Source organism: Notechis scutatus, chromosome 15 (genome assembly GCF_049901735.1).
Source record: "Notechis scutatus isolate UNSWTSFEM ecotype Mainland chromosome 15, rNotScu1.2, whole genome shotgun sequence".
Lineage (NCBI taxonomy): Eukaryota > Metazoa > Chordata > Lepidosauria > Squamata > Elapidae > Notechis > Notechis scutatus.
The window spans coordinates 5,937,889-5,956,051 of NC_142023.1; the positions used below are offsets into that span (position 1 = coordinate 5,937,889).

Here is an 18,163-nt window from a genome sequence, read left to right on the forward strand (position 1 = left end):
CCTCCAAAGTCCCTTTCAACTCTGTTCATTTGTTAAACCCGGCCGGGATGCGCAATTGCACTTCTCAAAGGGAGCCCAAGGCCGGCTGTGCTGCCACTTTCTGGTCTGGTTTTGGTTCTGCTTCTCACCCACTTCCAGACCTCTGGCTCCCCTCTCTGGTCCTCCCCTGTACCCGCCAGCAGGGAATTTTCCTCTCGGTTCCTCCTTGGCCGGTATCCACCCTTACTGCTGGAAGCAAGCGAAGGCACGCGAAATCTCTCCTTTTTTTAAAAAAAAAAAAAAAAAGTAAAATAAAATAAAAATTCCACCCTCACCCCTCAAACTCTCCGCAGAGGCTGCGTCCTTTTCAAAGCCGTTTTTTCTCCCCTTTCAAGAGTAGGTGCGGCAGCATAAAACCCAGCCGGGCAGGATCAAAATAAGGGCGTGGTTCCACCCCCTCGTTTGCTCCGGAGGATGGGCCGGCAGCCTGCCCAATTTCAGCCTATTTATATCAGGGGTTTCTAACCCCGGGAGTCACATTTTTATTTTTATTTTTTTTTCCTTTTCCTTTTGCTGCTTTTCGGGCTGAAGCCGGCAATGCCTTTCGGAGAGCTGAGAAGCGCGTCGGGAAGCAGCGGCGGCGGCGGCGGCTGCGACAGGTGCGGCCGCTGTTGCAAGAAACGCGAGGTCAGAGCGCTGCACTGCCTCTGCGGGCTGGGTTTCCTGGGGATGTTCCTCTTGGCTCTGCCGGTACTGTACTTGATCCGAGACAAGGTGGCGGAAAAAGCAGCGCCCGAGGAGGTAAGGAGCGGCTTGGCTTGGCTTGGATCGGTTCGCTTCTTCTCCAGGTGCTCTGTAAAGAACCTCCAGCTGGCAAGGATGGAGCGGGTGTGCGCGTTGCCTTGGAGGCAGAGCCGCGATCAAATTATGTTCTAATTTGTCCTTCCAACAAAGGAGGAACTTAAAACATGCAATCCGGGGTGGTGCCAAAGGTGTTTTTTTTTTCTTTCTTTCAAAAGGCAACTAGACTTTTCCTTCCCTCCTTGTGGAAGATGCTTCTCATCCAAGAAGCTTCTTCGGAACAGAACGGGAAGGGAGCCAAAGAAGTTGCTTGGATGAGAAGCGAAACGTCTTCAAGGAACAAAACGAAGTCCAGTTGCCTTTTTTGGGGGGGGGGGGGGAGCATCTTTGGAATAGCCATTAACAGATGTTAACAGATTAATGGAGTTGGAAGGGAGCTTGTAGGTTATCTAGTCCAATCCCCACCCTAGCAGGAGACCCTACCCCATTTCTGACAGAGGGCAGTCCTGTCTCTTCTTGGAAGCTTCCAGCGATGAAGCTCCCACAACTTCCGAAGGCAACTTCTGTTCCATGGGTTGATTGTTCTCCCTGTCAGAAAATTCCTCCTTATTTCCAGGTTGAATCTCTCCTTGATCAGTTTCCATCCATTATTCTTTGTCTGGCCTTCAGGGGCTTTGGGAAGTAGCTTGACCCCTTCCTCCTGTCTATAGCAGCCCCTCAAATATTTGAAGATTACTATCATGTCTCCCCTGGTCCTTCTTTTCCCTAGACTAGCCAGGCCCAGTTCCTGTAACCATTCATTGTATGTTTTAGTCTCCAGTCCCCTAATCATACTGGTTGCTCTTTTTCTAGAGTCTCAACCTCTTTTTTATAGCGTGGTGACCAAAATTCGATTCAGTACTCTAGGTGTGGTCTTACTAAGGATTTATAGAGTGGTATTAATACCTCACTGGATCTTGATTGTATCCCTCTGTTAATGCAACTTAGCATTAGCTTTTTTGGCGGCGGCTGCACACTGCTGGCTCCTATTTAGCTGGTTGTCCACCAAGACTCCAAGATCCCTCTCACAGTTACTGCTATTGAGCCTGGTTTCATCCAGTCTATATGTGTCCTTTTGGTTTTTCTTGCCTAACTGTAGGACTTTACTTTCCTCTACATTGAATTTCATGTTGTTAGATATGGCCCAGTGTTCAAGTCTGTCAAGATCCATCTGGATCTTGAGCTTATCTTCTAGGGTGTTAGCTATTCCTGCCAGCTTAATATCATTTATTGGAAACCCATTCCCCTTTTCTTGCTTTTCTCTTGCTAGTTTTCTTCACTTGGGCTTCAACTGGAATGGAGCCCGTCCATTTAAATAACAGCCAGATCAAGAAATTCTTAAGCTGTTGAGATGCAACCTGAACACACACAATGATGATAATTGACAGTCGCTAAATTGTTGATAAACAACCATTGGTCCAGGATGATTTGACATCTCCTGCCTTGGGCAGGGGGGGGGGGTTGGACTAGAACATCTCCGAGATCCCTCCCAGCCCTATGAGTTTAAGAATATCCTTAGATCCCTTTGATGGATTATTATTATGGTTCACTGCAGCGTCATCCAGATGTCTAGACTGGATTTGGCATTTTATCCTTCTACTGAATCCTTCCCCGTGATTACGACGGTTCTAAAATCAAAAAGGTCTGTAGACTAAATCAAGGGGCTTAAAGCATCCCAAATGAAAAGCTTGGAAAACCATTGGAACTTGATTCCGAGCACAATCTTCTGTACAGCATTGCGATGCATTGCTGGAGTTGTAGCAGTAGAGTGGAATTTTGACCCTTAACTGTACTGGTTTATAGCCAGAAGACCAGCTGTGGTTTTGAACCTCAGAGTTTCCAAAATATTCCAGGGTTTTTTTTTTTTTCAAGAGAAGTTCAGAGATGTCCTCTCTGCTGCCGTGAAGCGTGGAAGGATCTCCCTTTGATGGTAATTTCCTGTGATCTCATTTCCTCCCTAAAATGGTTTTCCCTTCTGTGAGAGGGGACAGCCGGTTGCCAGAAGTTATTTCATGCTACTCTCTGCCAAGTGCTTGAACAGGGAAAGCACAAAATGCTGTGGTGTTTAAGGTCACCAAAATATGCGTCACGTACAGTTGGACAGCTGCTGTTTTGCTGTGTCACGTCTCTAACCTGCCCTTCGTTTTTAATTCCGCATGTTCGTGTGCTCACTTGCCAATCCTTCCACCCCTCACCCCAAATGAAATGAGAGGTACGATATTCTGTAGAAGAATATCTGCGGGGAAGTGAAAACCTTCGCAAGCTAGCGGTGCCCATTTTGAAAAGTAAAAGCTGATAGGCTGTGGGGTCCTTGAGGCTCTCCGAGCTTGGTGGCTTTCTTGCAGACGTTTCATTACCCAACTAGGTAGCCTCATCAGTGTTAGGGATTTGTGGAGAGGGAGAAGAAGAAAGAAAGAGAAGGAGAAGGAGAGGGAGTTGGAGAGGGAAGAGGAGATGGAGATGATGGAGGAGGAGGAGGAGGAGGAGGAGGAGGAGGAGGAGGAGGAGGAGGAGGAGGAGGAGGAGGAGGACTGTTGGACTTTCAGAATCTGATTGCTTTCTTGCAGACATTTCATTACCCAACTAGGTAGCCTCATCAATGTTAGGGATTTGTGGAGAAGAAGAAGGAGAGGGAGAGGGAGAAGGAGAGGAAGTTGGAGAGGGAGGAGGAGATGGAGATGATGGAGGAGGAGGGGGCAGGGGGAGGACTGTTGGACTTTCAGAACCTGATTGCTTTCTTGCAGGCGTTTCATTACCAAACTATGTAACATCATCCATGCAGCTGATAAAGGGCTACAGCTTCTGACATTACCAAGAGGCTGATTTCAATAGTTGGATCTACCAAGTGTGCGGGTAAATCTTTCAGTCCTCTCTCTTCGCCCAGCAGCTGAATGGTGCATTGATGTTTTGCCTCAACATCTGCTGTGGCATTCAGCCTGTTCAAGAATATTGATTGTTAAGAGCCACGCTGCTGTTGTTATGAATGTTGGACCCGTCCCAGCAGGACGTTTGCCAAGGGTTGTAACCTTGTGTCTCAGAAAGGATGTGTAATGCAGGCTAATTTCTGTCTGTTGCACCATCCGCAATTCACTGCTGCACCATTGAGCTGACGTGCTGGGTTGTATGAGGCCTTCAAAACTGTTCTCCATCTAAGGAAATTCTGACATTCCAAAAATCACCGGTTCTCCAACATCAACATCAGCCAAAGCGGCGCAGTGGTTAGAGTGCGGTCCTGCAGGCTCCTTTTGCTCGCTGCCGGCTGCCTGCAATTTGGCAGTTCGAGTCTCGCCAAGGCTCAAGGTTGACTCAGCCTTCCGTCCTTCCGAGGTGGGTCAAATGAGGACCCAGATTGTTGGGGGCAATAGGCTGAGAGAGGGCTGTAAAGCACTATGGTATATAAGTCTAAGTGCTATTGCTGTTGCTATCTCTCGATCTCTCAATCTATCAATCCATCCATCCATCTATCTTATCTATCTATCTTATCTATCTTATCTATCTCTTATCTATCCATCTATATCTATATCTATATATCTATATATGTATGGTATTTAGGTATCCCTGGTATAAATTAATTGGCAGTAATGAAACAACTTGCCATGAAAGAGAAGAATAAAGATGAGAGAAAGGCAGAGAAAGACAGAACAAACGAAGAAGCAAAATTAAATGCATGGGTGAGCAGAGGACTTTTGTGGAATTACTTATTTCAGGCTAATTCTCTCTGAGTTAATGATCTTGGCTTTGAGTTGAGTGGCCACAGTTTGTGCTTTCCAAGATGGTTGAGTCATTATTTGTGCAGCATGCAAGAAAAAAATAATACTTCCTTGAAATAAATGGAGGGATTTAATTATGATATCGAGAGAAGAGAATAATTGTAGCTCAGGGTTGAACTGTGGGGTCCTTGTTGCTCTCTGAGCTTGGTGGTTTTCTTGCAGACATTTCATGACCCATCTAGGGTATAACATCAGTGCTAGAAAGGAGTGAGGTTTGTGGAGTAGAGGGAGAAAAGAAAGGGAGGAGGTGAGGAGGAGGAGGAGGAGGAGGAGGAGGAGGAGGAGGAGGAGGAGGAGGAGGAGGAGGAGGAGGAGGAGGAGTGGAGTCCTTGATGTTCTCTCAGCTTGGTAGTTTTCTTGCAGATGTTTCATGACCCAACTAAGGAACATTATCAGTGCTAGAAAGGAGTGGGTTTGATTTCTATTCAAATACAGTTCCTTCTAGCACCAATGGTGATGATGTTGATGATGATGATACTTATAGTAGCTGAGTAATAAATGTCAGAAGAAAACAAACAAGCTCAGAGAGTATCAACAAACCCACACTGAACTGTGAGGATGCAGATAGCAGGTACTGTGAGTCATTTATTGGCTGAGTTTTACCTACTAACATACCCACCTCTTCCTGTAGGGTTTCCAAGGTTAAGAAGTTTGTGGAAGAATTTATTTAAACAGGTGGGGGTGGGGGTTCAAAATCCCTAGGAATCCCTTTCCAGGAACGTGCGCAAGACAGAAAAAAATATCCTAAATATTTATCCTTGCAAATATTCTCCTTGCAAACTTCCCCATAAAGAGCTGTACTTTCTGCGGCGAAACCGTCAAACCACGGGGCACCGTGATTTGCTATAAAATAAATTAAGTAAATTATAGTTATCTCGTTAAAGTATGAATTAATAAAATTATAGTCAAATGATTGTTTAATAATGATATCAGGCTATATAATTGTTGATTGATAATATGAGCTATTATGTAATATAACTACAATGGAGACTATGAAATGGATGCACAAAAAAAAGTGGTAAACCAACCGATACACTGTCTGTAAACTCATGAAGGAAAGATGATGTTTTTATGTTTTATGTGTTTTTGTTTGTTGTTAAAATTAATAAAACTGTTTTCAAAAAAAAAAAAAAAACCACGGGGCACCGGCAAATAAAATCACGACAGGGGCCGGAAGGGAAGCAAACTATAAAAACAAACCTGACCATTCATTGACGTCCAATAAAATGCTTCAAAAAGGAACAGGCGTGTTTATTTTTGCTATCATGATTTTATCATTGGAATATGAGTAGGGCTTGGCTATTCGCTGCATGAAGGGTTAGTTGTGCAGCTGATAAGAGAACACGCACTTCTGATAGGCTTGTCCTTGACTCGGTTTCTTCCCCAGCTGGCTGAAAGCAAGTTGATGCTTTTCGAACCCAGCTAGTTTTAATGGCCTATTATGGCCTGTTATTCCCTGACCGGTAGTAACATCGGTTGAATCCCACCCCTGCCCTACACCCTTTCTAATAGATGGCAGTCCTGTGTCTTCTTGGAAGCTTCCAGAGATGAAGCTCCCACAACTTCTGAAGGCAACTTCTGTTCCGTTGGTTGATTGCTCTCATCTAGTCCAACTCCCTTCCCAAGTGGGAGACCCTACACCTTTTCTGACAAATGGCAGTCCAATCTCTTCTTAAAGTCTCAAGTGATGGCACTCCCACAACTTCCAAGGGCAAGCTATTCCATGGATTGATTGTTCTCCCTGTCAGAAAGTTTCTCCTTATTTCCAGGTTAAATTTCTCCTTGTTCAGTTTCCATCCATTATTCCTTGTCTGGCCTTCGGGGGCTTTAGAAAATAGCTTGACCACTTCCTCCTCTCTGTGACAGCCCCTCAAATATTGGAAGACTGCTCTCCTGTCTCCCCTGGTCCTTCTCTTCCCTAGATTAGCCAGGCCCAGTTCCTGTAACCGTTCTTCATATGTTTTAGTCCCCAGTCCCCTAATCATCCTGGTTGCTCTTCTCTGCACTCTTTCCAGAGTCTCAACATCTTTTTTATAGTGTGGTGACCAAAACTGGATGCAGTATTCTAGATGTGGTCTTGCTAAGGATGGAGCACCTTCTGAAGGCAAGCTCTTCCACTGATTCATTGTTCTCACTGTTAATTGTTCTCATTGTCTCCTTAGTTCTAGGGGAGAGGGGTGGTTTCTCTCCTTGATTAGTTTCCTCCTTACTTCTAGGGTGGATCTCTCTTTAATAATCTTCCATCCGTTGCTTCTTGTCCTGCTCTCCGGTGCTCTGGAGAATAAGTCAACCCATTCTCCTCCATGATTGCCCTTCAAGTGTTGGAAGATGTTATCACGCCCCCCTTAAGCCTGTTCTGACGAAGAGGCATTCATCAGAACTGAAGTCAGAGCTGAAGAAGCTTCTTGGGTGAGAAGCAAAACGTCTTTGAAGAAAAAGCAAGAAAAGTCCAGTTGCCTCTTGGAAAAAAAAAAAAACATCTTTGGGACAACCAGGACCTGGATGGCTGAGAGTTTCCACAAACATCCTTTAAGCATGGCATTGTACAGTACTTAGCAGAATAATTATTCAGGTCTTCGAGATCTCCCTCACAGACTTTTAATTTATTTTAACTTCCCTCAGGAAGTTATTCTGAACTTTGCTGCTTCTTTCTTTCTTTCTTTCTTTCTTTCTTTCTTTCTTTCTTTCTTTCTTTCTTTCTTTCTTTCTTTCTTTCTTTCTTTCTTTCTTTCTTTCTTTCTTTCTTTCTTTTCCCTCCTGCCCTTCTGGTTTTTTTACCACAAGGATGTTACTTTGCATTGTGACTCAGCCTTTTTATGTTTTACAGCTGACCACATGGCAATCACTGAAACATTGCTCACTAGTGCTTTTTGAAGTGGCCTTGTAAATCATGTTTCACTGTAAATCATTATTTACAGACAGCAGATGTTAAGCTTACATCAGATGCTAATTCCAGTAGATCAGCTAGCATTTACTGAATTTTGATGGAGGAATCCAAATAACTGAATTGATTTGAAAAATGAAGTCTACCAGGATGTGGGAATCCAGACACTCTCAATGTTTGCATTGCTAGAGACATGATTTGCCTTAACCACAGATGGCTGAATAATACATAGAGTCTTGTTGTGTCCAACCCATCGCGACCCCATGGACAACGTTCCTCCAGGCCTTCCTGTCCTCTACCATCTTCTGGAGTCCATTTAAGCTCACGCTGACTGCTTCAGTGACTCCATCCAGCCATCTCCTTCTCTGCCGTCCCCTTCTTCTTCTTCTGCCCTCCATCGTTCCCAGCATTGGGCTCTTCTCCAGTGACTCCTTCCTTCTCATGAGGTGGCCAAAGTCTTTGAGTTTCATCTTCAGGATCTGGCCTTCTAAAGAGCAGTCAGGGTTGATCTCCTCTAGGACTGACCAATTGGATCGCCTTGCAGTCTAAGGGACTCACAGGAGTCTTCTCCAGCACCTTAGCCACAGAAAGGTTACAAAGCTACAAACCATGGTTTACAAATCATGATTGGATTGGCTCCCTGGACAGAGCCCAAACCAAGCAAACCACATTATGCCTTAGCCACAAATTGTATAAATGTAGCCAAAAACTAGCAGAGCTTCCCTAAGATTCTAAAATTATTGGTCTTGGAAAGATTTGGGTGCAAGACTTATCTTTAAATTGCCGTATTGTCAATACAGTCTTCTCCAAGATTCTCCAAAGCACTTCCTGACGTCAGAACAAGGAACAACAGATGGAAACTAATCAAGGACACAAGCATTGATTCCTGCTTAAGCAAGGGGTTGGACTAGAAGACCTCCAAGGTCCCTTCCAACTGTGTTATTCAGATATTCTTCCATTGTTTCAATTACTAAATCGAACGGCTTACAAATAGTGGCTGAAATTAAATTCAATTACTCACTGAAAACACCAATAGAGACAGCTCCAGCTCCTTTAGAATAGCTAGAAAAATGGAAGCCGCTGTCACAAAGGGAAGAAAACTTTGGGCAAATGGGCATGTGGATTTTGATGTTGATGGCACAGTGGCTCAAACAGTTAAGATGTTGAGCTTGTCAGCTGGAAAAGCCGGTAGCCCAGGTCCGAGACCCGTGCGCCATGTGATGGGGTAAGCTCCGTCCTCGTCCCAGTTCCTACCAACCTAGCAATTCGAAAGCATGCAAATGCAAGTAGATAAATAGGTACCACTTTGATGGGAAGGTAACAGCGCTCCCTATAGTAAAATCCATAGAGACCCGTATCCGGTGTTAAGGAATAGGAGTGATCAGAATGCTGGAGCTGATGGTTTGATTCCCTTCAGCAAGACTCTAGCTCAGGGGTCTCAAACTCAATTTACCTGGGGGCCGCTGGAGGCAGAGTCTGGGTGAGGCTGGGCCGCATAAGGGATTCCACAAAAAACGTTGTTTAAAAAATATCCTCAAATGTTATACTTTCATATCACCGTGGGGGCCACAGGATATCGTCCTGCGGGCCGCAATTGGCCCACAGGCCGCAAGAATGAGGCCTCTGCTCTAGCTCATTCTGCTGTGAGTTGGACTTACATACCAAGCAAATGTTAGCCTCACTCTTTCTATAGTACCCAACCCCAATTTTCTCTGTTAGCGTAGGCTGAGAGATAATCCTTCCCGGATATTCCCTCTATGCAAAAGAATTTAACCACAGCGAGATTCCTTTCTGTAGAACAATATGTTGAGTCTGCCATCTACTGAATCTTGGACAGACAGATTATCTGTTTATTTTTTCTCTCTAGACATAAAAGCGTTCCAGCTGCAATCTCTGACCAAAACATCTATTTTAGGTCAATAAACACTGAAGTTAATCCAAAATATTTTATTTGACAGTCCATTTGCTCCAGATTAGTACAAAGGGCTATTTTTTTTCTCAAGAGGTATTTGGTGCTCTCTAAGCTTGGTGGTTTTCTTGCAGACGTTTCATGACCCAACTAGGGAACATCATCAGTGCTTGAAGGAGTGGGGTTTGTGGAGGAGAGGAGGAGAAAAGAAGGAGAAGGAGGACTATGGGGTCCATGGTCCATCTCTGAGATTGGCAGTTTCTTGAGGATGTTTCATTATTCAACTAGATCAGATACATCATCATGCTAGAAAGGAGTAGGCTTTGCTCTATGTTCCTACCAGCACTGATGATGTTACCTAGTTGGCTTATGAAACATCTCCAAGAAAATCACGAAGCTCCGAGAACATCGAGGACCTCACACTTCAACCCTGTGCTACAAATAGTGTCTTCCATTGCTATAAATGGCTTTCTTTTTACAAATGTACACGCCAAATAATGAGAACAGAACGAGTTCAATTAACCCTAGCAATGGGCAAACTTGCTACCTCCCCTCAGAGCTCTAGACAAGGACCTCAAATCATTTCTGTTCCATTGAACATCTTTGACCTTTGGCTAACTTTCTCAAATTGTCAATGTTCTCAACATCTGTCTGTCTGGAAGTGGAGGGGAAATAACTTCAAGATTTTTCAATTCAGTAATGAGGTCCCGATACTGGCCAGCATGAGTCTGGATTTTATTTGGCCAGAGAAATATCAAGCAACTGAGCAGACAGATGTTATTGGGTGAAGGGTCTGGCCCCTTTAGCTTTTTAACCTGTCATGTGTCTATGCTTCCTCTTTTGCAGATCCCGATGGAAAGGATGCCCGCTGCCCAAAAACAGCAAGGGAATCCACCTTGCCCCAACTGCTGTGAGTTTACCCCTTGCTGTGCATTGCTGTCTCTTGATTTCTGGTTTGCAAGAGGGGGTGTCATGCCCCTGTTGGAGTCTGATTCAGAGTAGGAGGCTCCATTGGCTGTGGAAAAAACTGGAGAAGGGCAAAGGCCGGATGGGCAGAGCAGGGGAGAGAGGTAGAGCAACGGAGGGGGAATTCAGAGGAAGACCCAGGCCCACCCCCTCTTCATCCTAGGGCACGCAGGGAGGAACGGAGAAGGGAGCAATGTGGGTTGCATGGCTTATGGGAGAGGAAAGGGCCCTGATTCCCTTCATTAGCTGCAGCTGGGAACATAGTGTTTAAAAAGGGAAGCTGCGCACAGCAACTTGTTGAGAACAAATTGTGAATTATCTGGTATCGTCGTGGCTTATCTGTGTTCTGGCGTCTTCCCAACTGTGTGTGTTTTGCCATGCTTTCAAGTCTGCAATTCCTTCTCTTGCCCTGTCAAGTTAATTACTGTAGCATGGTTTGTGTGGATTTTTATTTACAGTTTGTATGTACTTTGTTTTCGGACTGAATTTCCTCCACTTAAAAACTGTTCTTGGGAGAGTTTTTTCTCCAGGCGAAGGTAACCTGGACATTGGGGACAAAGTTGGAGATATTAAAGGGACACTTCTTGCTTATTTGACTGTGTTGCCTTTGCGCCATGCCCCGAGTCATCACAGGGGGGAAAAAACTCCTTAGGACAGTAATGTTAATACCACTTTATTTATACGCTTGGAATATTGCCTCCAGTTTTGGTCGCCCTGATGTAAAAAAGAGGCTGGGATTCTAGAAAGAGTGCAGAGAAGAACAATAAAGATAATTAGGGGTCTGGGGGCTTAAACATGTGAAGAACGGTTGTAGGAATTGGGTATGTCTGGTTTAATGAAGCTGGATAGCTGCTAAGTATAAGCTGGGTTGACAAAATCAGAAATGAGGTGATAAACCACCTGGGAAAGCCAAGGGAAATCGTCAAAAGCATTAAAAAGCAAAAGTTAGAATATTTCAGACATTGTGTTGCAATACCCGAAAAAATACGGCATCTTTCACGTTAATCCTCCAAGGAAAGATTGAAGGCAAATGAAGATCCAGGCAGAAGAAGAAAATCATGGCTTCAAAATCTAAGGGACTGGTTTGGACAAAACTCAACACCCCTTTTTCGTGCAGCGGTTGATAAAAATAGGATTGCCCACAAAATCGCCAATGTCTGATGATGGATATGGCAGAAGGAGAAGGAGAAGGAGAAGGAGAAGGAGAAGGAGGAGGGGGAGGAGGAGGAGGAGGAGAAGGAGGAGGAGGAGAAGAAGAAGAAGAAGAAGAAGAAGAAGAAGAAGAAGAAGAAGAAGAAGAAGAAGAAGAAGAAGAAGAAGAAGAAGAGGAGGAGGAGAGGAGAGGAAGAAGAGGAGAGGAGGAGGAGGAGGAGGAGGAGGAGGAGGAGGAGGAGGAGGAGGAGGAGGAGGAGGAGGAGGAGGAGGTTTAATGAAAAAAAGGACGAGAGGTGACATGATAGCAGTCTTCCAATATCTGAAAGGCTGCCACAAAGAAGAGAGTTCAACCTATTATCCAAAGCCCTTGAAGGCAGGACAAGAAGCAATGGATGGAAACTAACCAAGGAGAGAAGCAACTTAAAACTAAGGAGAAATTTAGAACAATTAATCAGTGGAATCACTTGCCTCCAAAATGTTCCAACACTGGATGCTTTAAAGAAGAGATTGGACAAACTTTTGTCTGGGATGGCACAGGGTGTCCTGCTTGAGCAGGGAGTTGGACTGGAGGACCTCCAAGGTCCCCTCCGTTATTCTGTAAGGATGTCTCCGGTGTCACTGCAGGGAAAGACAAACAATTTGGCAAAGCAAGATTGATTGATTGATTACATTTATATGCTGTCAGTAGGATAACTCTGGGCAACTTACACAACGTAGGATGTGAGGAGAATTGGAAGATTATTCTTTGGAAGATATTAAGGGAGTGAAGCTGTCCTCAGTTCCACCAGAAGATGTTTTATGGCCAGAAAGAATTTTGTTGTGGTTTTGTACAAAAACCATCTTTTTCCTCCACCTGGCGAATTAAATATTTGGGGATTGAGCAGCCGTCGGTTTTTTGTTTCGTTTTGTTTTTAATTAAAAATCCAGAGCAGAAAAGCTCATGGAGCTAATTGTGATGGCAAAACTGACGGCTTAGCTTAGAGACACTGTCTTGGCTAAATGTCTTGTGACTTGGAGACCAGAGTTAGATTTCTTACAAGAAGATAAGGAAGAGAAGTCAACTTTTTGACTTTCAGGTTTGAGGATTGGATTAGATTTGACACTGGAAGTTGATTCCAAGCTTTCACTGCTCTTTCTATGAAGTAATACCATTTCCCCGAAAATACAACCTACCCTGAAAGTCCAAGCTTGATTTTTACATGTGCATCCAATATAAGCTTTAACCCCAAAATAAGCCCTAATTAAGATCCCATCCACTCCAAAGTGCACGGGTAGAAATTAAGCTAAGGTGGGGGTTGGGGGGTGGGGGGAGGTGCCCTACTACTACTTATCTTTGGACAGTTGTAGCCAGGCCTCACGCACCCTGACACCTGCCTTGCCAGCCCATTTCTTCTGCAGCTGGCAAGTCTTTCCTAAAGACTTCTGAAGCTAATAACAGAGCCCCAGATCAATCTGAAGCTCTGTTATTGGCTGCAGAGGTTTTCAGGCCTCTGACAGCAAAATGGAGCCCAGGGGGCAATGCGTGCAAGTGAAATTAGTCAGTGGATGACATCCCCTGAAAATAAGACCTGGTGCCTTTTTTTGATGACAAAAAAAAATGTAAGACAGAGTCTTATTTTCGGGAAAATTTGGTACTTTCTAATATCGTTTTTGAACTTCTCTCCTGTCGTTCATTTTTCTTAATTGAGTGTCCTTCACTACCCAGAATCCAGTGGTGGGATTCAGCCAGTTTGCACCAGTTTGGGAGAACTGGTTGTTAGCTTTCTTGAGCAGCTTGGTGAACTGGTTGTTGGAAGAAATCATTAGGGCAGAGAGCCAGCTGTTAAATTATTTGAATCCCACCATTGCCAGAATCATCAGTGAAGTAGATGGGTATATGATTAATAAATAGAGAAACCAAAAGTGTGAGTGTGTGTGTGTGTGTGTATGTATATACACACACACACACACACACACACACAGTATATATATTCAGGTCTTTTCCTGTGTACGATTGAGAGCATCTTGGCAACGTTTCGATGAGGTCCCACTTGCCATCTTCAGGCTGGTGCTTTCTGCTCCGTGCTTGTGTGAGCAAAGCGTGATCGGAGCTGCCATCTCCCTATATATACTGGTGGGGAGGTTGGCTGTGTTGTCATTTCTTGATTGGTTGATGGAGTTGATGTTTGCAGATTGGCTGGCTTTTTTGTAAGAACATGTGTGGCTGAGGTATTGGCTGTGTGTCTATCAGCCTCCTGGGTCGTAATGACCTGGGTAATGGGCTGTGTGATGACCTTCTGAGTTCTATTGTTGTGACATCCTGGGTCTTGTGCTGTAATCTCCTGGGTCGTTGGCTGTATTGCAATATTCTGAGGTTTTGTGGTGTAACCTCCTGAGTTCTGTGATGTGATATCCTGAGCAGGTGGCTGTGATGTGACATTCCGGGTTTTGGTTTGGCTCCGAGTTTGAGGCCTGGATATGAAATAGAGAAACACCCCCATAACATGAATAAACGGGACGATGCCTCCTGCCTACCAGACATCTGGAAACTAGCCCTTACCAACAAATGAGTCCCAGCCACAAAAACCAACACTGGACCCAAAACAACACATGACACCACCACCATTCTCCCTCACCAGACTCAAACCCAAACCCATCCCATAGACGAAAGACAACCACCGTCCAGAAACCAGACCATGGCTGCATCACCACCTGCCACACACCCTGACCGCCAAACCAAGCAAACAGATACATGCCATGAACACATATCCAGGCCTCAAATTCGGAGCCAAACCAAAACCCGGAAGCCAGCCTGAAGATGGCGAGTGGGACCTCATCGAAACATTGCCAAGATGCTCTCAATCTTACATGGGAAAAGACCCGAACACGCCAAGACCTGCATACCTGTACCCATGAAAATCTACGAAAACACATATATGTGTGTGTGTATGTGTGTGTGTGTGTGTGTGTGTGTGTGTGTGTGTGTGTAGGAAACATAGATCATTTTCATTCATTCATTCATTCAATCAATCATAACCAAATTATGACTTAGCCACAATGGAATAGTTTTTTAGCAGAATAACTGAATTCTATAAATAGAAATTAATTCCATAGGGAGACGTGATACCGCTCAGGAGAATAAACCCACTTCAATAATTACAAAATACTATTTCTAGCCTCTTCCACTGCTATTTTAGGTTTTGAATCTCATGACTGGAATTGAATAATAAACAATGGAACAGGGTCACATTCAGTCCAGGCCAGCTGGTCTGAAGACACAATTTCCCTTCACTCCAAAGAAGGAAAGCTATCAGATTTTTTTTTAAAAAAAAAAAACTGCTTTGCAGATGTTTGTCCATGGATGTTGAGGTTCTCAAATGCAAGAAAGGGAAAGGGAGGAACTCAAGTGTGCTGGTACAGAATTCACACAAATGCCTGAGAAGAATCAGCAGTCAGCAAAGTTAAAAAGTCAACTTCCTGGAGCAACTTCTAAAGTATAATTACAGGAATAGCAGAGGTACAGATAAAAGAGACTATCTGTAGCTCAAGACTGAAATGAGGGTTCCTTGGTGCTCTCTGAACCGGGTTGTTTTTTGTACTCCTTTCATTACCCAACTAGGTAGCATCATCAGTGTGAGGAGGAGGAGGAGGAGAGGAAGAGGAAGACGAGGACTGTGGGGTCCTTGGTGCTCTCTGAACTTAGTTGTTTTCTTACAGAAGTTTTATTAACCAACTAGGTAGTATCATCAGTGGGAGGAGGAGGAGGAGGAGGAGGAGAAGGAGGACTATGTGGTCCTTGATGTTTTCTGAACTTGGTTGTTTTCTTGTAGACATTTCATTACCCAACTAGGTAGTATCATCAGTACTAGAAGGATTGAAAAGATAAGATAACCTTTATTATCCCTTTTTTCTATATACGTACATGTACACACATATACATTAGATAGATAGATGATAGATAGATAGATAGATAGATAGATAGATAGATAGATAGATAGATAGATAGATAGATAGATAGATAGATAGATAGATAGATAGATAGATAGATAGATAGATAGACAGATTTATATATATATATATATTTGTTTTCTGAGGTTCTTATATTATATATTATATATATATATAATCAGTTACAGTCCATTTTAAGTACATAGTAAAAAAAAAGAATCTTGAGAGTCAAGAAGGTTGATACTATATGGTACAAAGCTATTGCGGAATCTAGTTGTTCTACTTTGGATTCCAAGAAATGTCCTGTTGGAAGGTGACAAAAAAAAAAAAACAGTCATGGAGAGGATGTGTAGCATCCTGGACAATACTTCAGACCCTGGTCAAGCATCACTTATATGTCATTTCCTGAATATAAGTAAGTAAACTTCCAGTAATCTTTTCTGCTGTCCTCACCACTGTCTGCACCACCTTCCTGTCCAAAACAGTAATACACAGTAATAGCAACCTCCACCCACTTCTAGCACTGATGATGTTACCTAATTAGGTAATGAAATGTCTGCATGGGGGGAAAAAAAACCAAGATCAGAGAGTCCCAAGGTCCCCTAATAACAGATGTAAGCAACTCAAATATTAAATCCAGTTAACAAAGGATGTTATTCCTGTAGTATGACATTCTGTAGATAGATAGATAGATAGATAGATAGATAGATAGATAGATAGATAGATAGATAGATAGATAGATAGATGGATGGATGGATGGATGGATGGATGGATGGATGGATGGATGGATGGATGGATGGATGGATGGATGGATGGATGGATTAGATAGATAGATAGATAGATAGATAGATAGATAGATAGATAGATAGATAGATAGATAGATAGATAGATAGATAGATAGATAGACAGACACAAAAAGAAAAGCTGAGATTTCAATATCACAATTAGATATTCAAACATAGTCTATGTGTAGAGGGGAATATGTGTAGTCATAAAGGCATCCCGTGAGTTCTTAATATCTATACTTCCTAAAAGCAGCTGTGCATTTGTGGAATTTTAGCCAAAACGTAGTTGCAAATCTAGTCCTGCAATTAGATGTTCAGAGACATTATTCTGGTGGCTTAACCTCTTTTCTCTTCCTTTACATTACAGATCCTACAACCCGGCCAAGTGTTCATGCACGAGGTAATTTTTTTTAGCAAGGCGACAAGTCCAATTTTGTTAGTCGGTATTCTGCCCTGGGTCTGTCTAGCACAGGGGTCGGCAACCTTAAACACTCCAAGAGCCTTATGGATCTATTTCCCACAGAAAAGAAAACACTGGGAACCACAAAACCTACTGGGGAGGTTGAAAAGCTCAGTAAATTGAGTGCAGGTGGGTGTCGCACATTGGCGGTTGTGACACATATTTTGAGCGACAGGGAGCTGCAGCAGAGGGATGAAAGAGCCACATGCGGCTCCAGAGCCACAGGTTGCTGACTCCTGGTCTAGCACAAAGAGCACAGTAAATTTCTAGAACTAGAGTATTTGGTGGGGGGGCTAGGATGGATAATCTCAAGAGAGAAACAGCTGATTTAACAGCTGCTAGCAAAACAAGATTGGCCTGCACGTGAGAGATTAGAAAACGGGATTGTATCTTTGAATGTCTAGTGTGAACTTGCCAATAAACTAGATTTTTCTTTCTCTTTGTTCACAGTCAATTCTAAAGTCTCAAGGACAACATGTGTGAATGTGAGTAAGGACGGATCAAGCCTCCTTTGGGAGATTCCTCCCGAAGAGAACCAGTTCCAATTGGATGAGGAAAATATTTCTTTCATCATCCCCAAAGACGGACGATATTTTGTCTACTCTCAAGTGACATTTTCCTGCTCTAGGTGCAATTGTGAAGAAGGCATTTGCTGCGGGAAGAAAGCGAAAGGTGCAAAAACTGTGTGGCAGAAGATCGGGTACAAAACTGTAGGGTATCCTGAACCGAATGACTTGATCATATCCATCAGTTCCATCAATGAGACCAAATCGCTTAAAAGCCTTTATCTGGCGAGAATCATGTTGCTAACGAAAGGAGACAAACTTCTGGTGTATGTTTCCAACCCTGCAATGGTACAGGCGGATATACGATACACCTTTTTTGGCGCGTATTTCATTAGCTAAAGAGTCCACCGCCTAGCATTAGCGTCAGGGTTGTATTGGAGTCGGTTGGTGGGTTTGGCTAAGCTAGGCACTGTTGAAACCAAAGGGGGGAAAAAATTGAAAGGAAACTCACGGCTAAGATGACTTTGACCAAATGTCCCCAGCTCATTGGAAAATATTCCTTGCTTCCGCTTCTGAAGGAGAGCAAAGAGAAAGTTTAAAGGCCCATACAGGTAGTCCTCGACTTACAATGGTTCGTTTAGCGATGGTTGCAGTGGCCTGGCCAGGGTTGTGTGATCCCCTTTTGGTTGGCTCAGCCTTGCATCCTTCTGACGTCAGTAAAATGAGGACCCAAATTTTTGGGAGCAATATGCTGACTGTGTAAGCCTCTTAGAGAGGGCTGTAAAAGCACTGTGAAGTGGTATATAAGTCTAAGTTCTATTGCTATTGCTCTTCCTTTTCCCCTTCCTTCCTTCCTTCCTTCCTTCCTTCCTTCCTTCCTTCCTTCCTTCCTTCCTTCCTTCGCTCCTGCAAATCAGTATATAAGTTTAAGGGCTATTAAGGGCTATTTAAGGGCTATTCCTATTGCTCTTCCTTTTCCCCT

General features: G+C 43.6%; 1 protein-coding gene across 1 annotated transcript; it reads left to right on the forward strand.

Annotated features, from left to right (window-relative positions):
* The first annotated feature begins 474 nt into the window (after nt 1-474).
* On the forward strand, nt 475-17,667 carry TNFSF15 (TNF superfamily member 15). Its single transcript, XM_026686552.2, has 4 exons — nt 475-780; nt 10,229-10,292; nt 16,583-16,615; nt 17,126-17,667. Exons 1-4 carry the CDS (start codon nt 577-579, stop codon nt 17,578-17,580), a joined length of 756 nt encoding a protein of 251 aa, XP_026542337.1. The 5' UTR covers nt 475-576; the 3' UTR covers nt 17,581-17,667.
* The last annotated feature ends 496 nt before the right edge of the window (nt 17,668-18,163 follow it).